The sequence below is a fragment of the Sus scrofa genome, chromosome 18 (assembly GCF_000003025.6).
Source record: "Sus scrofa isolate TJ Tabasco breed Duroc chromosome 18, Sscrofa11.1, whole genome shotgun sequence".
In the NCBI taxonomy this organism is placed as follows: Eukaryota; Metazoa; Chordata; class Mammalia; order Artiodactyla; family Suidae; genus Sus; species Sus scrofa.
The window spans coordinates 51,338,968-51,362,909 of NC_010460.4; the positions used below are offsets into that span (position 1 = coordinate 51,338,968).

The 23,942-nt window shown below is 47.2% G+C and overlaps 1 protein-coding gene across 1 annotated transcript in view; it reads right to left on the reverse strand.

Annotated features, from left to right (window-relative positions):
- STK17A (serine/threonine kinase 17a) overlaps positions 1-23,214 on the reverse strand; it is a 36,744-nt gene extending 13,530 nt beyond the window's left edge. Inside the window, exons 1-3 of the mRNA XM_021078536.1 lie at positions 22,887-23,214; positions 10,218-10,430; positions 1,848-1,992 (exon numbers count right to left, since the gene is read on the reverse strand). Coding sequence (XP_020934195.1) covers positions 1,848-1,992; positions 10,218-10,430; positions 22,887-23,086 — 558 coding nt within the window. The 5' untranslated portion in view covers positions 23,087-23,214. The remainder of the gene's footprint in view (positions 1-1,847; positions 1,993-10,217; positions 10,431-22,886) is intronic.

A 23,942-nucleotide genomic window follows, 5' to 3' on the forward strand; every position in this document is an offset into this window, starting at 1 on the left:
CCCAGGTGATGCCTAAGGCCTCGGCGGCACCAGCCTCCTGGGACGCCACGTGGGTACACACCTGACCACACCGGCCTCAAAAAAGGCCACCACCACGCCCACAGTCTACTGTACTATAACCGTCCGCTTTAGACACGCTTCTCGAAAAGCAGTGTCCTGGAGAGGGACAACTGTTTACAAAATGAATTTCAACTGGCATCTTTCGGAAAAGTGAACACCGAGGTGCCCAAATTATCTTCTTCCCCCAGTATGTTTCTGTAGGAAAATGGTATTTGAAGGCGTATTTATTACTCTTCCGCCTTATTTCAGATGGAATTTTTTCGAGTTTGCTTTAGAGGCCACCCTCCAGCTCACGCACTGTCATCTATCTATACAGTCTGGGTGTGGAAGGTGCCACAGCAGCAGCTGACTGAGCAGCGCCTGGAGCCGAGGCACTGGCCTCACCTGGCCCTGCCCTGGGTCACAATTCCTGGAGTGGGGGCCCAGCAATTTAAGAAGCCTTTCCAGGTGATCCTGACCGGGGTGCCTCTGCTGGGAAGCAGGCCGCAGTGGGCACAGGGAGGGCCGGCAGGTGAGTAAGAAGGGCCGGAAAGCCCGGGGTCCAGGGGTTTCAGCCCCTCCGTTCCCTTCGCCCTCCTCTGGCTGACGAGGGCCTGGAGTCCCTGTGACTGACCTGCTGCGGGTTTAAGGACTGTTTCGTTTCCCCACAGCCACACCTCGGCATGACGGGGAAGCAACCAGGAGAAAGCCACCTCTGAGAGCCCACTCTCCATTCTTTGAGAAGCAGAACTGGTATGAGACTCGTCCCCCCTTGCCGCTCTCAGGCCACAGAAAAGCCGGGATGGGAGCAGGGGCTCACCCCCCAGGTGGCAGCACATGCCATGGATGGCAGCGGCCTGCACATCCCCCCCGCCCCCCATGGACGCCTTCCGGGTTGATCTAAGCTGGATTGATGACAGCAAGTGTCAGGACTCCTGCAAAAGCTGCTGAGTGGAGAGTGACCCTCCCCTGCTGAGGGTGGCACCGCGGTGGGCGAAGCATGGTCGCATGGGACTCAGTCCCGTGTACGGCCACTTTGAGAAGGCAGAGCTGGGACCTGCAGAAATGCCAAGTGCTGGCCACACTTTAACCAAAGCCTGAGCCCTGGGCTCGAGCCAGCAGCCGAGGCCCCCTTTCGCGTCCCGCTCCCAGCTGGCGCTCGCTCCCACAGGCCTTTGCATCCTGTCCTCCCCGCCCCTCGCTCTTGAACTTCAACCCGCAGATCATCAACCCCCCACCCTCTCTAATCTGTTCATTCGTTTACTGGGTGCTGCCCGCCTACCTTTCCACAACACACACTGCTTTTCAAATGCTTCTGCTCAAAAAGCACCCACCTCTTTATGAGGTTTGAAACGCCTGGAATCTGGCCTTTTCTCATCTTTCAATGTCTATCTCATCTCTCAATTCCATGGGGAACTATTCCATTTATTTTTTCTTGCCCAAACACATCACAAGTATTCCTAATTCTTCTAAGTTAACTTTCTCCTATTCTTCTCTACAGACCTAAAGCCTAGCTTTCTGGGAAGGTCCAGCTCAAGCCCCGTCTCTGCCAGGAAGCCCTCACCTACCCAGCAATATGCTCAAAGCTCCATTTTGAGGACAATGCATCGTCATTTATCCTTTTCTGTACACACATGTGCCTCTTCTCCCTGATACAACGAGCTAGAGGATAAGAGTGAAGACTCACCTCTGGTGTCCTTGTTATCCAGTAAAACACAGAAACATGTGAATAAACCACTGTTAGATATTTCACATCTGGAGTGTCACTCTCCAGCCACCTAGGACTTGTAAAGTGATTCCGATCTTACCTTCAGATCAAGATGCACCACATCGTGAGCGTGTAAAAAGCGGACACCTTCTAAGATCTGCCTCATGAGTCTCTGAACATCTTTTTCCGTAAAGGCTTCTTCTCTGTCTGCCACACACTGGTCAAAGATCTCGCCCCCAGCGGCACTAGAGGAGATGAGAAGCACATTTGAAACAGAAAAAGGGAAAGGACTCTTTAAAAACATTTAGACTTTCTGTCCTCAGTATTTATACGCATCAAGTATCCTTATTTAGACAAACTATAATTCGAATGCCCATAACCTTCTGTCCAGCTACACGCCTCAACTAAATCCACTTGTTTTTCTTTTTCAAAAGAAAAACAAAGTCGGATCAGCATTTCCAAACCCAAAGCAAAACACCAGTGTAAGAACTTCAGGAACTCAGTTTTAATAGCAAAATACATCAACACACTTACAGGCAAAAAATTTGAGAATTTTTGGTTAGAGAATGCTTACAAATATGATTTTTGTAAAAATGCGGATAATGAAAATAAAGCAAACGCCTCCTCCCTGGAAGGCCCTTTCCCCAGTCCGAGAGCCACATTCAGGGAAGCTCTGTCACCACTTTGGGCTACTCCACCCTTCCAGAACTTTTAAAAATATATTTAAATGCATATCGTTAAAAATATTATTTTGTGGATTTTTCAAAACAAATGGCAACACAGAAAACAGTCTACTGATATGATTCTATTGCTTTTTTTATTACTTAAATGTGCCTTCAGAGTCTTTCCATGATGGTTTTATATTCACCTACCAGCTTCACAATCTTTAACTCCGGGAACCTTGTGAATAGATGAACCATAACTTACTTAGCGTTCCCTCTGAAAGACACTTTTTCCCCTAATTATTTACGATTATCAACAAGGCTGTGACGAGAAGCACTGTCCGCCACAGTCCCGAGGTAGCCACCCCGGATGAGACTGCTGCAGTGAACGGCAAGTGCCATTTGAAATTTCAGTAGATACGACCCAGGTTCATCTAAGAGCAGCACTGATTTAATAAACCTTCTTCCCTCCTCTAGCCAAGGCATCTCAGGTTTTTCCCCCTTCTGAATTTTTCCAATACCAAAAAAAAAAAAAAAAAAAAAAAAAGATTTATAAACTTATTTCCCTTCAGCAGAAATGTCATATTTAAACAATTTGTTCTTACCATAGATGACAGCTCATGTCATATCTCAAACTTTCCTTTATGTGTTTAAAAACACAAGCAGAATACTTGCTAAACTGAGGTAGTAGGAAGGAGTTTGGCGAGGCTAGGGCAGCTGGATTTTGTCGGCAGGGCACCAGAGAGGAGGGTGCCACGCAGAGAAAGATCTGCAGCCCTCTGCTTGGTCATGTCCCAGAGCCTTAGACGAAACACTTAATGCACATTCACTGAGTAAGACTCTGGGGTCAGGCGAGGAACTGTTGGGAAATTATAAGCTGAACGATTTGGCGGGGGGATAATTTAGCAGGTTGGGAATGGCATCTACACACTCTTATTCAAGAAACAGATGGGCAACAAGGACCTCCTGGATAAACAGCACAGGGAAATTTACTCAATACCATGTGATAACCCATATGGGAAAGAATGTGAAAAGGAACGGACATATGTATATGTACAACTGATTTACTTTGCTGTTTGCCTGAAATTAACACAACTCTGTAAGTCAACTATATTCCAATAAAATGCAAATAAATAAGTAATTTAAAAAATAAAGACAAAAGAAAAAAATAAGCTGAACAATTCCTGGCATTCAGAGGAATAAGATATTTAAAATTTGCCAGTTCAAGTAGAAAAACCATGCCAACCACTTGGGGCATTCATTCAACAGACCACCCCAGAAAGCCCTAGTTTTGTCTCGCTAGAGGCTCCAGGAGCCCTAAACCTGCCCTAATAAGGCTGATCCACAATTCATTTCCCTGCCTGCCAAAACAAATAGCACCATTCTTTTAATGGAAGATCATAAAATCCACCCAGCCCTGTGCCATTCTAAATGTATGGCGTCCTTCCAAAAATTACCAGACATCTGAAAATGCCACAACTTACAACTCACAACTAACAGGAAAATAAGAACAGACCCAGAGATGATGGAATTGGCAGATAAGCACTTTAAAACAGGTATTATAAATACACTCAAGGATTTAAAGTAAAGTATGAACATAACAAGGAACGAGGGGAAGGCATGAAAAGAACCAAACGGGACTGCTAGAGACGAAAAGTACAGCATTTAAAATGAAGATCTCACTGGGCGGGCTTGATAGCAGATCAGACATTACAGAAGAAATCGCTGAATCTCAAGACAGAAATGGAAGCCCTCCACCCATCTAATGTAAGGTGTGTATGTGGGGCGTAGAGGTGGAGAATAAAAGAGACAAGACCCCAGGGACTGGAGCAAGAGGACCAAGCAGTTTAGCCCACAGTGATTGAAGAAACAAGAGAACAGAGGTGGGGCAGAAAAACAGCTTTTAAAAATAATGGCTGAAAAATTTCCAACGCGGATAAAAACAGCTCAATAAACCCTGAGCAGGATAAACAAAAAGAATCAAGGCATATTTATATTCAAATTGCTGAAAACAGGTGTGAAAGAGATAAATCTTTAAAAAGGCACAGGGCAGTCAAGAATCAACACAGACTTCTTGTAGTAATTCAAGGCAGGTGACAATGCAATGGCCTCTTTTTTTTTTTTTTTTTTTAGGACTGCATGTGTGGCATATAAAAGTTACCAGGCTAGGGGTCAAACTGGAGCTGCAGCTGTTGGTCTACACCACAGCCACAGCAATACCAGATCCGAGCCTCATCTGTGACATAAACCACTGCTCATGGCAATGCCAGATCCTTAACCCACTGAGTAGGGCCAAGGATCGAACCCACATCCTCATGGATACTAGTCAGGTTCTTAACCCACTGAGTCACAATGGGAACTCTGCAATGGTATTTTTGTTTTGTTTTGTTTTTGTTTTTTAGGGCTGTACCCGTGGCATATGGAAGTCCCCAGGCTGGGGGTAAATCAGAGTCGCAGCTGCCAGCCTACACCACAGCAACCCCAGATCTGAGGCGTGTCTGTGACCTTTACCACAGCTCATGGCAACACTGGATCCTCAACCGGCTGAGCCGAGCCAGGGTTCAAACTCGCATCCTCATGGATACTAATCACGTTCATTACCACTAAGTCAAAACATGCCTGCAGCGGCATCTTTAAGTACTAAGAAAAGAAAAAGTGTGCCTAGAATGCAGAGTGAGGCTGAAGAAGCACTAGCAGGAGAGGAGGTAGAACAGAAATCAGACAGAAAAGCATGGGATGAGGTCCAAACAATTGGAAAGCCCTGAGGAAGGCAGTGATGGCCAGTATACATGATGTTGCAGGTCTCCAGGGCACTCCCCAGCCTCTCCAACAGGGTAAAGCTGCACAATGCCTGGCTAAAAGATTTGCAGTCAAACAAATCACACATTCCTGAGCTAAATCGTGGCCCTACTGTGTACAATCTTAGGTGGATTATTTCTCTAAGTTTTCTTTTTTCCACATATGTAAAATCTTGTCCTAAAATTTATAAATAAAACAAATTCAGTTGCAGGATACACAATCAATATACCAAAATCGGTACATTTCTATGCACTAACAATGAACTATCAGAAAGAGAAATTAATAGAACAACCCCATTTTCAACAGCACCAAAAAGAATATTTAGGAATATTTTTAACCAAGAAATGAAGTATCTCTATATGGAAACCTGTAAGACACGGATGAAAGACACTGAAAAAGACACAAACAAATGGAAAGATACTCTGTGCTCAGAGTTTGGAAAAATTAATATTCTTAAATATCCATACTACCCAAAGCGATCTACAGATTCAGTGCAATTCCTATCAAAATTCTAACGGCATTTTTTCAGAGAAGACAATTCTATGGAACCCCCAAAGATCCCTATAGCCAAAGCATTCTTGAAAAAGAACAACAAATCTGGAGGCATCATCCCAGTTACAAAATGTATTACAAAGTTACAGTAATCAAAACGGTATGGTATTGCCAAAGAATAGGTCAATGGAACAGAATAAAGAGCCCAGAAAATAAAGCCCTGCATGTATGATCACTTAATTTAGTGACAAAAGAGTTGAGAGTATATAATGGGGAAATTAGAGTTGTTTCAATACATGGTATTTGGAAATTCAGTGTTCACAGGCCAACGAAATAAACGGGACCCCACGTTACACTACACACCAACAACAGCTCCAAAGGGATTCAAGACCTGAATGTAAGACCCGAAACCGTAAAGATCCTAGAAGAAAACCTAAAGGGAAAGTTACTTGACATCAGTCCTGGCAATGATTTTTTAAGTATGTGACAACAAAAACAAAAATAAACAATTGAGCCTACAGCACATGAAAAAGCTTCTGCATAGCTGAGGAAATCATTACAAAATGAAAAGGCAACTACAGAATGGGAATATTTGCAATTCAAATATCTGATAAGGGATTACAATCCAAAATATGTAAATAACTCATACGAATGAAGAGCAAAAGGCCAAATAACCCAATTAAAAAATGGGTGGAGGAATTAGACATTTTCCCAAAGAAGACAGACAAATAGCCAAGAGATACATGAAAAAGGACTCAGTATCACTACTCATCAGGGAAATGCAAATTCAAACCTTACACCTGTTAGGCTGGCTATCCTCAGAAAGACAAGAAACAGTGTTGGTGAGGACGTGGAGATAAGGGAGCCCTTGTGCACTGTGGGTGAGAATATAAATGGACGCAGTCACTATGGCAGACAGTATGCGGAATCCTCAGATCACCATACAGAGCTACCACACGGCCCAGCAATCCCCCTTTTGGGAATGACCCGAAAGAAATGCAATGAAGACTGTGAAGTGATACCTGCATCCCCAGGTGCACGAGGTCTTAGTCACGATAGCCAAGATAGGGGAACAACCTAAGTGTCTCACAAAGCATGAAGGAATAAGGAGGGCATGCAGTATGTACACTGGAATATTATTCAGCCCTGAGAAAGAATGACATCCTGCCATCTGCAGCAACATGGATGGGACTTGAGGGCACTATGCTAAGTGAAATAAGTCACACAGGACGGATACCGCAGAATATCACTTACACGTGGAATCTAGAAAAGCCAAACTCATAGAAACAGAGAGGAGAACGGTGGTTGCCAGGAACTAGGGAGTGGGGCAAAGGGAAGACGGCGGTCAGAGTGTAGAAACGTCCAGTTATCAGACACCTGAGTTCTGGGAGCTAATGGAATTATAATTATTATGGTTAATAATACTGTATTATGCACTTGAAAGCTGCTAAGAGAGGAGGTCTTAAATGTTCTCACCACAAAAAAGAAATGGTAATTATGTGAGGTGATGCAGGTGTCAGCTAATGCTGCAGTGGCAATCATTTCACAGACGTTAAGTGCATCAAAATGCTGCTAATCTCAAACTTACAACACGTTACATGTCAATTACATCTCATAAAGCTGGACAAAATTTTAAAAACAAAAGCTACTGAGTAATGTATGTAAAGCATATAAATAATGTACACAACGCTGGCTGAAAAGACTTAGCACCGTGTCTGGTACATAGTAAATTCGTAAACACGTTACGACCACCATACTTCAGCTGTGCTCCCAGAGCAGCTAGCAAGAAGTCTAACAGAACACAAAGGTTGCTGCAAGCATTTTTCTCTCACTCTAAACTTTAGTGCCTGGAGGAGTGGGGGGGCTACACTATTTTTACTTTTGTTTTATCAGCACCTATTAGCATCCAGTGCCCATGGCAGGTGAATGAGTAATACTGTAATTGTAACAGTTTCCATAATAACAATCTAGTGAAGTGGTCAAGAATTTTGATGTTTGGAGTTCCCGTCATGGCGCAGTGGTTAATGAATCCAACTAGGAACCATGAGGTTGCGGGTTCGATCCCTGCCCTTGCTCAGTGGGTTAACGATCCGGCGTTGCCGTGAGCTGGGGTGTAGGTCGCAGACACAGCTCGGATCCCGCGTTGCTGTGGCTCTGGCATAGGCCGGTGGCTACAGCTCTGATTCGACCCCTAGCCTGGGAACCTCCATATGCCGCGAGAGCGGCCCAAGAAACAGCAAAAAAAAAAAAAAAAAAAAAAAAAAAAAAAAAAAAAAATTGATGTTTCAATGTCCAAAGTCTATTTCTAAGACTTCCCCTTGAAACAGAAAGTAGAACACAAAAATTTTTGGCCAAATCATACTGATCTGTGGTTCTAAAACCATGATCATGGAAGCAACAGAAGCCACGGGAGGTTTCTAAGCAAGGGAATCACATCAGCACAGCTATGTTCTAGTTTCCTACCCAAGAGGGGCCTGGGAATGTCCTAGGATTGAAGCCAGAGTGATCAGCTAAGAAGCTACTGTGAAAGTCCATGGAGACAGTGAGGAGCTAACACAGGAAAAACAGCCAGGGTAAAGGAAAAAGGACCAGCAGGGGAGAGGCTTAAGTGGAAGCCGGTAATTCATTACACAGGAGCATTCAAGGCGATGAGGCAGTCAAGGACAGACTCAAGGTTTCTCCTGGAGCAGTGAAATAAACAGGGTACCGCTGGAAATGGGGACCAAAGCAACACAGGCACGAGAAAGGCAGGCAACACAGGAGCACACGCTGATCCTGCTCTGGTGACGACGGGCGGGAGGACTCAGGGGTACGTGTGGGCAGCTGGAGCTTAGAAAAGGGGCTCACGTTGGAGACAAAGACTTGGAAATAACCATTATGTAAGTAATAGCTGGAGCCACAAAAACGAATTATTGTCCAAGGTAAACGTGCAGACTGTAAATGTGTGACCAGCGGTACACTAAGGACCTGGGCAGCACTTCCATCTACGCAGCAGAAGAAGGGCAAAGGCTCTGAGACGGAAAAAACAAAAACCCCCCAAACAACACAGGGCCATGAAAGCCAAAGACGAACATAATTTACAGAGAAGAAGGTATAATATCAAGGGTTTAAAGAGGGTAAGAAGGAATTCCCTGCTGGCTCAGTAGATTAAGGGTCCCGTGTCGGCAGTGCTATGGCTCTGGTTACAGCTGTGGCATGGGTTTGATCCCTGGCCTGGCAACTTTTTTTCGTACCGCGGGTGGGCCAGTAAACAAGTACATAAAAAAATAAAACGAAATAAAGACAATAAGAAGTCGAATGAACGCTTCATTTCGCAAACATCTGATGACCTCACCAAAGTCTGAGAAGAGCAGATGGCGCTGGCTTGAAAAGTGATGGCGCATGAGCATGAGCAGATCAAGGATGCAGAACAAACAAAACTGAGCGGAAGGTAAGGGAAGCTGTCAGTTCTGACCCCTCCTTAAAGAACGTCGCAGAAAGAGAAGGTCAGAACAGTAGTTTGCAAAGAGTCAATAATGAGGACCAGGAATTTCAGGATAGAAGCAACTGAAATACTTGGAAGACGAGGGAGAGGAACCCTTACAGGAGGGGGGGTGTGTCCGAGAGGGGAGAGAACTGATTCAGACACAAAACCCAAGTCCTAGGAAAGGAAGGAAGAGAATTTAAGGACACAAGTGTGAGCCTTGGCGTGAAGGAGTGGAACCTCTTCCTTGGAACAGAAGGGAAGGGGGTGAGGGTGGAAAGAGGGAGGGACACGAGGAATATGTGTCTGATGGCCTTTACTTCCCCATAAAGGAACAGAGGGCCAGGTGTCTAACAGGTGGGAAGTGGGTGACAGGGAAAGCGGGGCCGAGGTCAAGGTTTTGACTGGGTCCTGCCCTCCTACTGGGGATGTTAGAAGAAGCGGGCGAGACATTAGGTGAAGAATTAGCCAACTACACCAAGAGCCCAGCAGAAGATGGAACTCGCAGCCTCAGAATAAGCAGAGCAAAGGCTATACAAGACCTCCCAAGAATGAGCAGGAGATACACGCACAGCACGTGTCCAGAATGCCAAGCTGGCAGAGGAAGAGCAAGAGGGAGAATGAGCTAACTGGAGCCCTGGAGAGATTCGTGGCAGCAACTAGGACGGGAGCGAGGGGATGGAAGGGAAGGCTGAAGAACTGCAGTGCCCATGCTGAATCCTTATCCGTTAGGCCACCAGGGGACTCAGAAGTGCCTTTTATTTTAATATTACCTTGGTACCACTTACCTTCTAAGAATCCCTCTGCTAAGAACATAAGAGAACTTTACCACTGTTCAAAAGAATTTCATTAAAGGGTGAAAATGAAAAACAGAGCATACCTGCAACCTTGCAAATGTGGGATAGGTCAGTTAAGCAAAAGGAACACAGGAGAAAGGTCTGGAAAGTCTTCAGATTTCCAGAGAACCAGGGCCTGTCACATTATCACAGGTGAGTGGCCTCCTCTAAAGGACGATGGGCCATCCAACAGACTCAGTAAGGAAGACAATACTTACTATTCCAGAACTAAGATCATCTCCGACGGCGTTTCATAGACTTCATGCAAGTTAATGACCCAAGGATTGTCCTGTGCTAGTTCAAGTACAGCAATTTCGTGAATTATTTCCATCCGACAATCTTGGCCTTTTCTCCTTTTTCTCATGAACTTTGCTGCAAATTCTCTTCCAGAGTCTTTCTTTATACATTTCCTCACCACTGCAAATTTCCCCCTAGAAGTAAACAACAACAATTCACTGTTAAAGCTGACAACTTTTCAGACAGTACATTTTAATAAACCCGATCCGAGCTGCATCTGCGACCTATGCCACAGCTCAGGATGTTCATATTTAGGTTACACTCCGTCCTAAAAGTAGCAATATAACTTCAGAAATACACCTATAATCAAATAAAATGTAATCTGTAAATCTGTTAAGATCCAGTATTCTAAAGAGACTAACCAAATGTTAAAGCCAGTATTTGTGCAATTATAAAAATAACATTTTTTTGCACATTTATACACAAAAATGATTTAAATCTTAAAGCCATTTAACTTTTTAAGAGATTGGTTATCAGAATTCCTAAAATAATGAATTTCACTGTCACTGACTGACTCTAAAAGGACACTATCACCCTCCAAAATTATAAAAGCTAGGGTCTTATTTATATGACATCAACTACGGCATCAGCTGGAAATGTCTAGTTTTCCTACAAACAGAGATATAATAATGATACATTACACTACCTTTTTTTTTTTTTTTTTTTTTGTCTTTTTGCCTTTTCTAGGGCCGCTCCCATGGCATATGGAGGTTCCCAGGCTAGGGGTGGAATTGGAGCTGGAGCCACCGGCCTACGCCAGAGCCACAGCAACGCGGGATCCGAGCCGCATCTGCAACCTACACCACAGCTCACGGCAACTCTGGATCGTTAACCCACTGAGCAAGGCCAGGGACCAAACCCTCAACCTCATGGTTCCTAGTCGGATTCGTTAACCACTGGGCCACGACGGGAACTCCTACACCACTTTTAATACACTAATAAACAAGTCACACAGGGATCAGTGCAGCATATTGATTAAGAGCTAAGGGCTGGAATTAGACAGATGTGGGCTTGAATCCCCAAAATGGCTCTGCCTGCTCACCTGACACATAAATGGGCCATTTATTTAACCTCTTCTTTAAGAAAAATCTCATTCTCCTTATCTGTAAAAGAGGACCCAAATGCGATCCATTTCACAGGGTTGTTGTGGGAATTAAAGATATAATACATGTCAATTGCTTAGCATGGTACTTGCCACATGGTAAAACCCAATAAAATATTTTTATTTATTTTTTCTTTTTTTGGCCGCCCCACGGCATATGGAGTTTCTGGGCCAGGGATCACATCTGAGCTGCAAGTGCAACCTGCACCACAGCTGTGGCAGCGCGGGATCCATTAACCCACTGTACCAAGCCAGGGATTGAACCTGTGTCCTGGCGCTGCTGAGACACCGCCCATCCTGTTGCGCCACAGCGGGAACTCCATCAGTAAAATTAATGAATCAGACAGATCTTTAAGTGGCAATAATCATCACCCATAAACACCATAATACTCAAGTTAGAAACTTAGAAACCATATAGGTTTTTATTTTTTTCTTTTTACAGCTGCACCCAGGGCATATGCAAGTTCCCACGAGAGGGCTGAATCGGAGCTGCAGCTAAGGCCTACACCACAGCCATGGCAACACCCGATCCGAGCCGCATCTGCGACCTATGCCACAGCTCAGGGAAAGGCCAGATCCTTAATCCACTGAGCAAGGCCAGGGATCGACCCCACATGCTCACAGAGAGGAATGCTGGGCTCCCAACCTGCTGAGCCACAACGGGAACTCCTGAAACCATAGGCGTTTCCTTTCAAACCGTGACCAGTCTTTTCCAGTCCTGAGCACGTGCTGTTTCAGCAAGGCTTTCATCAGCAGCCTACCCCTGCTTCGCGGGAAGGGCTCTAGTCCAGGTCTTCCGCGAGCAGAACAGAAGGGCCCACAGCCCAGCCTCTCAGGCACTGAACACAGCTAACGTGAGCTGTTAACGGCACCCCCTCCACCCCAGTTCTCAATCACTTCTCACCCCCTCTGCTTTGGGGGTCTCCTCACTACTACGGCTCACAGAACTGCTGGTGGAAAGTGTCAATCACGTCGGAAGCAACCGCTCGGGCATCACCTGGTCAGAGTGTTACTTGGTTAGCATTTTGTCCATCTGGGTGCAATACAACTTAATACATCCTTCTGGGGGAAAAAACCCAAAACTCGACAGGTTTTCTCTGCTTCGTAAATAAAATAAGCCACCCTCGATCTTTTTCCTCTTGAATATTGTCAAGCCAGTGTCCTCACGCTATAAAGATATTTTTAAAATAAAAATTTCAATGCAAGGAGTTCCCAGCGTGGCTCAGTGGAAACGAATCTGACTAGTACATGAGGACACAGGTTCAATCCCCAGCCTCGCTCAGTGGGTTAGGATCCGGCATTGTCGTGAGCTGTGGTGTGGGTCGTAGACAAGGCTGGGATCTGGCGTGGCTGTGGCTGTGGTGTAGGCCAGTGGCTACAGCCCTGATTTGACCCCTAGCCCGGGAACTTCCATATGCCATGGGTACAGCCCTAAAAAGACCAAAAAAAAAAAAAAAAAAAAAGAAATTCGGTGCAAGGTTTTAACTTGCTCTGTTACACTCTATTTCCTAGGTTTGGTCCTAGCATTCTACACTACTGATGTAATTCCGAGTACTAATTCCTTCCTAGCCACTGTCAACCACAAATGATTTTCATGCCCTCTGTATTTTTGTTGCCATCAGCAATAAAAAAGTCATGTGAGGAGTTCCTGTTGTGCTGTGCAGTGGAAATGAACCCAAATAGTATCCATGAGGTTGCGGGTTTGATCCCTGGCCTTGCTCAGTGGGTTGGGGATCTGGCATTGCCATGAGCTGTGGCGTAAGCCGAAGACACGGCTCAGATCTGGTGTTGCTGTGGCTGTGGTGTAGGGGTAGGATTCGACCCCTAGCCTGGGAATTTCCATATGCAACGGGTGTGGCCCTAAAAAGCAAAAAAAAAAAAAAAAAGTTATGTGAAAAATCCTTGGGCCCAGACCCACAGCTGCTCAATTGGGTAGCAATCTCCCTAAGAACACCCCAATTCAGAACAAAGTTGTGTTCAACAGAAAAGCGAATGGCTTCTACAGGTGACTAGAAAGATTAAATAATAAACTATACGTCACAGACGAATACCTCCTTCTGACCCCTCAAAATCATTAGCTCATACTAATTCACTAGCTCATACTAATTCACAAGTCAGGGATTAAACCTGCCCCGGAGCAGTGACCTGAGCTACTGCAGTGACAGTGCAGATCCTTAACCCACTGTGCCACAAGGGAACTCCTCCCCCTGGTGTTTTAAAAGGTCCGTAAGGATCTTTAGATTCTTTTCTCTTGGTAGGGGTCGAATCGGGGCTCTAGCTGCCGGCCTACACCACAGCCACAGCAACGCCAGATCCTTAACCCACTAATTGAGGCCAGGGATCAAACCTGCATCCTCATGGACACTGGGAACCCCCTAGCTTCCTTCCAGAAAGAAAAAAAAAATTAATTGGATTTTTTTCACGCTTGTATGTCTGAAGTTTCAAAAGAAGACTTTCATTTGTAAAAAACTGCCCAAAGTAACACTGACAGCTGAGCTGCCCTCCAGCACACTGCGACCAATGCAGAGATGGGACTGCTACCCCCTCACCTTTGGGCGTGGAGCTCTGTGCAGGGAGCAAAATTCAACTTCTCACTCTCTGGCCTGAACGCCTATTTCTGAAGATGAGAGACCCAACGGGGAAATGGGTCCCCCACACAGCTCACCCACTACCCCTGGGAACCTTGTTGCAAAGAGCCACTGCCAGATTCAGGGGCCAGAGGCAAACGCAGGGCAGAGACCTCTGCTGACCGGCTGTCTGGGGGTCCCAGGGGCAGTCCCCAGGGCTCTCCTCCCACACCCGTCACCACGCTGGACACCACCTCTGTCCTCACAGCTGTGGGCTGGCACTCCTTTCCCCCACATCACACACCCTCCTGGGAGTCGGCAGTCAGACTTTCCTGTAAAGGACCAGAGAGCAAGTATTTTCAGCTCTGCTGGCCAGAGGGTCTGGCCTGTCACTACTCTTCAAGCCTGCTGTTCCAGAGAGAAAAAGCAGCTGGAGGCGACAGGTAAACGAGGGGTGGGTGGCTGGCTTAAAAAAATACTTTCCCAATCCTGAAATGTGACTTTCACGTGGTTTCCATGTCACGACACAGGACTCTTTTTTTTCCCCAATCACTTAAAAATGTAAAAAGCGTTCTTTCTAGCTGGTGAGCTTGACAAAAACAGGAGGCAGCAGCAGGTTGCCGAGCCCTGCACTGTTCCACGCTGATCCAAACTCTTCTATCCCGACACGCACACCACTGAAGCCGACAGCAAGGTGCCAGGTCACCCGGGAGTGGGGGACGACTGTCTTCACGGCTGAGTGGCTGGAGCAATGGGACAGGACCCTTCAAACTCCGCAGGGAGTCCGACGGAGACAAACGAGGCTTCTCGGAACTGGTCTTTCTGGAGAGCCGCCCGGTGCCCAGAAGCCCGAGACGCAGCCTCCGAGGTGCCAAGGCCTGGTGGACACACTAAGAACTACCCTGTCACAGGGTCCCTGCCTTCCGCAGCCACAAAGGCTCGAGTCTGGGCTCTACTGCAGCTTTCGGGTCAAAACTGTGATTGCATCGCAACCCTTAACGTTAGGTTACTGAGGCCTCTCCAGTGCATAAAATAAATAATGCTCCTCCGACCCTCGGGGCCCAGTTCTCTGCAGGGACTCGAGGCTGATGAGCTCCAAAGGGCATGAGATGTGTGTGGCACAGCTACTTTCTTTGTTGTCTTAGCCAAAATTCTTCCTGCATATTCCGTGGCTGTTGCGGTTTTCGGAGCTCTTCACTCATCCACAAACGTCCACAGTCCCCCCCGCCCCCACCACAGCCAAACTGAGAACTGAGATCTTCCTTAATCATTTTCTGGGGGGAGGGATATCAGAAAGGATACTCTCCAGAACCACCCAATGATAACACGCTCCAGGGCGGTGGGAGAGGAAGGATCGGCAGCTACAACAGGGAAGTGACCTGTGAGGCAGGCCCACTGGTCTCGGCTTCCTCGGAACAAGGTTTGACCACTTGCATCACCAGCGCCTAACTGGTGATGCTGAGGGAGGCGCAACGGGCATCTTCAAGCAGTCATGATGTGCTAAGGAGTCTGTGCTCTATTTATTAGGCTACCGAGGGGCACCTATGAGAATAATTCTGGGAGTGTGTTGCCAAGTGCTAACTAGAAACTAGGGAAGCCAAGAAAATAATTTAAGGTAAGGCATCTGAACTAAAGGAGCAGGAGGAGAGGTTGGGAAGAGAGAATGCATTTCTAGGACCTTCAAGGTCCAGATCCATTGGCACCTCCTGAGAAACTGAGCTGCAGCAGAGATGAAGGCGAAGGGAAAAGGTGAGAGTGGCAGATGGGCTGCAGATTTTTGACCGGTTAATGTGGTACCACCAAGAGAAAGATTAGAAGAATAACAGGTTTGTGGAGGGCCGGGGGAGGGGGAGTGAGGTTTTGGATGGGAGAAGCTGGAGATGCTTCTCTGCAAAGAGAATTTTATTTCCAAGGTGGATTCCAAATGTATGCTCCAGCGCTGAGATACACACAAAGGTGAACGGCTAAACGAATACGTGAGGTTCGGGCAAAGATTAAACACTGTAGATGCTGGCGTTCCCGCGGGGGTGCAGTGGGTTAAAGTTGCCTCTGAGCCAGTGTGGGTTCAATCCCCACCCAGCACAGTGGGTTAAGGATCTGGCACTGTAGGTGGCAGCTGCGGCTCGGATTCAATTCCTTGGCCCAGGAACTTCCATGCACTGCCTCAGGTGTGGGTGAAAAAGAAAACAAACAAACAGAAAACTGTAGATGCTAATTTGACGGGTTTATGGAGAAAGCAAAGTAAAAGTCGGCGCTGAGGCTCCAGGTTTGATTCCACATTACCATCAAGTGCTTTGTTTACACCTGTATTCTACTGAGGTTGGTCTGACATGTTACAGTTTGTTGCACTGGGACTGTCTCCCTGGCTAGACTGAGTCCCAGGGACCGTACGTCTTATTCATCTTGGCATTGCCATGTGTAGTGCCCTGTACACAGTGGGTGCTCAAACAAGACATCAGGCAGCATCCTGAATGCATATACTGTTCTTGTTATTAAAGAAAAGTTCTAAGGCAGCTTAACATCAGAAAATCAACTACTTGCCTTTCTCTCTCACTGAATTTTTTCTGCCACTGTGCTTATCTGTTTTATTGCCAAGGGTGGAGTATCTTTCATCACTGCTACTACTTAAGTTCCATCTGTTCTTTAAGGCTTGGCTCAAATGCTATTTTTTCCCCATAAGATTTTTTCCCAGGTGGCATGTCACGTGGCCTATAAAGGGAGTAGCGGCTGATTTGTTAGATTTGGGAATAATTTCCAAAGTCTACTAAAGAGCCTTAGGTGCTCAACATGTAAGTATAACATTTGCTTAACAGCATTGGGGTAATGCCTTAGGGCAAGGAAGTTCCATCAAGAAAGACCGAGAATAGATGTCTTTCTTACCTCGGAAAGGGAAACAAAAGGCAAACTACATGCTGACCCTAAGTGTAAAAATCACTTTGTGCCATCAGCACGAGTGACAAGAAGCAGGCCTTCAAAGTCAGATTCTGCTTTAAGTTCGGGCTGCTAACTGTAATCTTGGGCAACGTGTTCAACCTTCCTGAGCCTTAGAATCCTCACCTGTAAAACCAGGTCGAGGGCACCTACCTTGTCCGACAGTGAGGACTAAACAAAGTGCCATCCCTAAAGGGTGTGGCATCCAGCAAATGACCAGCAATCAGTAAAGAGCAGCTGTTTTTTTTAGTGTTTAGGGGATTCATTTCAGATCTGTGATAATGATAACATTTTGTAAAACTATCATAGAACAGAGTTTGGAGGTGACCTAATTTGAGCTCTCGACTTGATTCGTAAACTTCCACTCCAAATCCAGCTCTTCTCCCCTTTCCTGCAGAGTCAGTCAGTGACTACAGCTACTTAGCTTTTTTCTAAGGCACTTGGTGCAATAATCAGACTTTATAAAATCTTGCTATGGTTTTGTGAAGAGGGTGAAATTCATTAAATCCTTAAGCTTACGTAATTTATTTTACTTTTTAACGGTTGCACCTGCAGCATATGAAGTTCCTGGGCTGGGAACTGAATCCGAGCCACAGCTGTAACCTATGGCGTCAGATCCTTTAACCCACTGATTTGGGCTGGGGTTCGAATCTACACCTCTGCAGCAACTCGAACCAGGTTCTCAACCCACTGCACCATGGTGGGAACTCTCAGCTTATGTATTTTAAATTAATATTTTACTTTTAACGTTATGAGACAGTTGACTTAATAAAGTATGTGCCTTAGAGCAAAGGCATGCTTCCTAGGTAATGTCCCATGCCAACCACAAACACAGCCAATTGTTTCAACCATCCAAAAATTCCAGATGACTCAAAGCGTTTTAGACATTCTTTAAACTAATGATAACATGCCAAGAAATTGTAAACAATAGTTTTCCTAAAACAAGGCAATTTCTACGTGGATAGTATGATCTAACGAGGGTCTTTATTTCTAAAGAAATTCCAGCTTACCATTTATGACACATGCTTAAGTAGCTGGACGGTACTCAACCTGAAGCCGTGACCTACAAGCACCCATGCGGGTAAAGACACCCCCTTCCTGAAGCACGCCCACCTCTGCACCCTCTTCCGCTGGAACCCTCCCTTCCTCTCTGATAAAACTCCCTTCTTGTGCCTGTTACTCCCAGCTGCTCTGGGGAGGACGAGACCAGGCATGGCTATTTGCCCTACGGCCCAAGGGAGAGGCTGGGATCCCGGGCCCTTTGACCCGAGTGCTTGCACCTGCACAGACATCTCCTTGAGCAACAGAATACAAAGAAACCACGAGAGACTGCAAACCTGACTGTCCTGCAGGCGGGGGCAGTTGTGAACAATAAGACGCAAGGAGGGCACGGACCAATGGCCCCCGCTGAGGTGCCAGGAGAAAAAGCAGCGGACTCCACGTGACCCCTGCACACAGCCTCACCAGGGGAGGGGGCCGACCTTTCAAGCCACTACTTTGGCGCCACCCCCCATCGGCTCCACCTGCCCCCGTTTAAGGAAGCAGCCTGCCCTGGCGGGAGGGCAAGGGCCCCTGTGAGGGCTTCCCCGCCCCCAAGCTGCAGCAGGAGCCCCAAGAAAGCCTCGCCTGCAATTCTCCGCTGGCCTCTCATCAATTGCTGTTGATGAAAGCGCTCGAGGACTCAGGTGGGGGACACAGCTGGGGAGGGTGTGTTCCAACCTGGAACTCGTTAACACGGCCTCACAAACACGAGACAGACTGTACACACATCAGTCTTGAGACACATCTGGGGCATCATGGAAGTGACCGAGCGTCTCAGCTCAGCTGTCCCTCACAAGACCTCGTCTGGGTCTCAATTTTCTCATCCGAAAAATGGGGCTTTCCCAACATGCTTGTCAGGAGAATTAAATGAGATAACACACAGGAAGTGCTTGTAAAACGGTAAAGCCTGCGTACATTTATGAAGCATCCGCTCCAGCAGAGAACTCATAACTTTTTTCCCCATGGGAAAATTCAACTACGAGTATGTAATAAGAGACAAAAGATTTTTTTTGGCTTTAGAAATCTTTAAAATTGATAAATATATATATACAAAAATGTTCCAGTGGAGGACTAGGCAAATCGTTTGATGTGAAATTAGTACAATTTAAAATTTCTAGGCGTTCCTACTGTGGTTCAGCAGGTTAAGAACCCGACAGACATAGCATAGGAGGATGCGGGTTTGATCCCGGGCCTCACTCAGTGGGTTACGGATCAGGTGCTGCCTTAAGCTGAGGGAGAGGCCAGCAGCTGCAGCTCCAATTTGACCCCTAGCCTGGGTACTTCCCTACGCTGCAGGTGAGACCCTAAGAAGAAAATTCTAGGAGTTCCTGCTGTGATGCAGTGGGTTAAGAATCCAATAGCAGTAGACTGGGTTGCAGCTGCAGCTCAGATTCAATCCCTGACCCAGGAACTTCCATATGCCTTGGGTGTGGCCATTAAGAAAAAAAAAAAAAAAAAATTCTAGGAGTTCTTGACTTGGCTCAGTGGTTAACAAATCTGACTAGCATCCATGGGGACTCAGGTTCATCCCTGGCTTCACTCAATGGGTTAAGGATTCTGCATTGCTGTGAGCTGTGGTGTAGGTCACAGATGTGGCTCAGATCTCAGGTTGCTGTGGCTGTGGTGTAGGCCGGGGGCTGCAGCTCTGATTCAACCCCTAGGCTGGGAACCTCCATATGCTGCAGGTATAGCCCTCGAAAGACCAAAAAAATGAAAAAAATAAATAAAAAATTCTAGAAACATTCTTCTGTCCCTGCACTACCAACAAAACTCATGGGAAGGCTACACTTTGAAAAATTCCCAGAACCCAAGGTCATGTCTCCTGCACGCTGAATCGGTAGTGTGGTTTACGTCGGCACATATCCTGACTCAAAGAAAGGTAACAAGCCTCAGGAATAACAAGCCAAGCTTCAAGCAGTAAAAGAAAATTTCACACCATGTATTTACCCACATTTTAGGTTGGTATGGACTCTGCTGGAGACGTGAATGGAGACGTTTTTTAAAATAATCAACATCGCATCCTCTCATTACTATGGAATCAATATTGACCGTTTAAAATGTTTTCTCCAAACAGCCACTGCACTGAGAGCTTTCCATTTTACTACGATAACATAGTGGGAAGTCCTGAAGGAAGGAGGCTCCTGTGTTGGAACAATTAGTTCTTCACACCTCGACATGTTCTCTTTCTTTGCTCTTAACGTTTTCAACTAAATGAAGGGCCACAGAACGAAATGAATACATCTCCTGTTTTTCATACCTTATCACTAAAATAGAACATGAGTAATTCTTCAGTTATGTACCAGCATGACGTCAACGCGTTGTATCAGAAATGCAGCCAGGGAGTTCCCATTGTGGTGCAGTGGAGATGAATCTGACTAGCATCCATGAGGATGCAGGTTTGATCCCTGGCTTTGCTCAGTGGGTGGGGAATCCAGCGTGGCTGTGGCTGTGGTGTGGGCCGGCAGCTGTAGCTCGGATTCGACCCTTAGCCTGAAACTTCCATATGCCGAGGGTGTGGCCCTAAAAAGCAAAAAAAAAAAAAGAAAAAAGAAATGCAACCAGTTAACAGCTGGAAAACGAAGCAACTTTTTCTTACTACAGAAAGGATTACACATAAACACATTTCATTATGTCAAAACTACAATATACAGGCAAAATTTATAAACCTGAAAGACTGCTTACAACACAAAGCAGAACTTTTACTTCCCGAGACTTCTAAACAGTTCCCATGTCTTTTGCAATGAGGTGTTATTACTTTTGCATGAGCTAGAAGCACACTGGGAGGTGGTGCAGGTTTTCTTGTTTTTGCCTGTTGGTTACATGCAAAATACCATTCACTGGCTATACAATGAATTACATTTTTTGAGTGCACCCCCTAAGCTAAATACTGCCTTTATGCTAGAGACGTGTTTTAATTTATTTAATTCTTTCAACAATGCTATGAGGCAATCAATGGTTAGGTAACTTACTTACGTACACATAACCAGTAAGTAAAAAGCCAAGACTCAATCACAGACTGTCTGACTCCAAAGTCATCGTTCTTAACCACTGCGTTACGCTTCTCCGTGAAGAAAAGGGGAACCCAAAAGACGGAAGTCCCCTTGTGGCACAGTGGGTTAAGGACCTAGTGTTGCTCCTACAGCTGGGTTCAATCCCTGGCCCAGGAACCTCCACATGGCGCAAGTGCGGCCAAAAAAAAAAAAAAAAAGTTAACATTCATTTCCTTTTTTGGTTTTGGGCTCTTGATTTAAGTATCTAATTTCATGTTCCCCTGAGTTATTATTTTTGTAAAGAAACTTATATAAGAAAAGGTATGTAGAAGATGTCATACCATTAAAACAAACACTTCATAGGCAAGCTAACTGTATAATATAGGCTGAAACAATTCATTCCTGCAGGAATTATCACAACAGCTGGTAGAGTACGAAGCAATTTTTTTCCCATTAAGTCAGTTATTACAAAGTCTTCAAGATGGTGCTCGCCACCTGAAGACATTTCAGTTTTGTAAGACGTTTTTGTTTTCTGGTATGAAGTCAGACAACTCAAACAATGGAAAGTCCTAGTTTTCCTTCAAGAAATCAGGGTTCCTTTAGAATGTCTGGAATTCTGACCAATTAGAAAACCTAGATGAGTCCGTAGCTGTCCATGTCATCTTTTGTCACACCTACAGTTTGTGCAGATCCAGTTAATTGGTGCCCAGGAGAGTGAAGAAAATCTTATCCCTGAAAAATATGTGTCCTTTTAACATTTGGAATAAATAAGATACTTCTGGGGTAGGTATCGCTGCCAAAACTATTTCTAAAAGTTACCTTCATGCTTGTAAGGCACTTTTATTATTATTATTATTTTTTTTAACATTGTAGCGGATATTATGGACCCTGTTTTTCTAAGACCCCAGAAGGAGGCTGTCATAACTGCCAGGCCCTTTGCCCACTACACCATGGTGCGATGCTGCAACCATGACAAACACCTGCAACAGCTGCTAACACTTACCAAATGCCATGTGCCAGGCCCTGGGGCTTGCACTTGACAGACTCCGCATCTTAACAACACCCCGGTGAGAGAGGTGCTGTCACGATGCGGATTTTACGGATGAGAAACGCGCAACAGCAGAGGGGGACTCGGAGCTCGGGTCTGACTCCAAAGCCAGGGCTTTTGATAACTTCTCCAAATTGTCCTCAAGGAAAAAGGGGGGTCAGTCCCCAAGCCCCCATGACTCTAATCATCCCTCTTCAACGTCCCAGATGTAGAGGATTCAAACAGCCTTCACCTTTTGCAATTTTAGAAACAGGCCAAGTTGTAAGCCCCCACCCCTACGCCCTTACAAGAGTCGGGTGGAGAAGAGAAGGCCAGGGGCCGGCTGACCGCGGGAAAATTCAGACCAGAGCCCAGAGCTTAGGAGGGAAGCCCATCTGGACTTAAGGGGCAGGGACCTAAATGTTTCAGAACGAGAACAGAAGAGCCCCACGGAACCGAAAACCAAGTCAGCAGAAGGCGGCAGACAGAAGTGCACCCAGCGCTGGTGCAGAGGAAGCTGTCACGCTCGGTTTCATCTTCTCTGCCGCAGCCACAGAGGGAGCAGCCGGAACCCACAAGAGCTGCAGGGCGAAACCAGAGCTGACGCTACCCCTCGGCTCCGACGCCGCGGGCAGAGGCGCGCAGCGCGGTTCCCACGCCGTCTCGTTCGGTTAACCGCACAAAGGACCGCAGAGGCTGGAAGGCCCCGAGCAGAGGCTGGGAGGTTCTCGGCGACCCGCGTGGGAGCCTTTCTCGGGCCGCTACCAAGTGCACAGCGCACTCCGGCGACGCGCGGCCGGGCGGCCGGGCGGCCGGGGCGGGGGGCCCCGCCGCCTAATCGCCGCCCGCACTCAGGTCGGCGCCCGGTCCCGCCGCGCCCGCCGGCCTCCCGCTCTCATCTGCGCCCCGCCCGCGCGGCCGCCCGGCCTCACCTGCCCAGCTCCCGGCCCGGGCTCAGGCTGTAGCTGTCCTGGAAGGGCTCGGTGCGCACGGCGGTGCGGATCTCCGTCAGCAGCCCGCGGGCCGGCGGCGGCGGCCGGCGCGGCGTGCTCGGTCCCCGGCTGGCCCGGCCCGAGCCGGAGGCGGCGGCCGGGGAGGAGTCGCCGCTGCCCGGCTTCTCCAGAGGAATCATGGCGCTCGGGCGCGCCGGCTTTCTGGCCGCCCGGCTCGCTCCGAGCTGCCGGCGGGTAACGGCCCCGCCTCCAGCAGCCTCCAGCCGGTCGGAGAGAAGCAACCGCTCTCCTCCGCGCCGCGCTCGGACTGGGAGGGCCGGCTCCCCGCGGTCCGGCCCCGCCGGCGCCCGGCCCCGCCCCGCGCCCGGCCCCGCCCCCGCATCCGGCCCCGCCCCCGCCCCCGAGGGCGGTCCAGAGCGCCATGTGCCTTACGCGCGCCCTCTGCAGCCGAGGGGGAGAAGGTGCAGCCTGGCGCCTGGCGAGGGGCCTCGCGCCGGACGCCGCAGTCTAGAGGCGACCAACAGCACCACCCTTCTGGCTGGAGGACCCGCTGCGTCAGCCGGTCACGCACCTGCGGATCATCTTAGTTCAGATCAGGTGAATGCAAGGCAAAGAGCTGCCTGCCAGAGCTTCACCCCGCCTTACCTTGGTAGAGTGAGGACTACCACTCAGATCAGGGCTGCTGGAAGCAGGGCTGCGTGGAAGTAGCCCCGGGCAGCGGGCTCCTGCTTAAGTTGAGGAGGAGCATGAAGAGGCAAGAGTTGAGTAAATATTTTAAGCCCTTACACGAGTCCCATGAAATAGGCGCTATTATACTGACTGTGGTCTTCTATATTTAACTTCCAAGGTGCTCTTTTCCGGTCTTGTGGCTTTAATTACAACCGTATGCTCATGACTACAAAATTTGTAGCTCCAGCTTCCAACCATTCTCTGAACTTCAGACTCATGTATTCAAGTATACACCTAGCATCACCAGTTAGATGGCAAATTAGAATCTCAGACTTAACAAGCAAAAGGCAGCTCCTGATCGTCCTT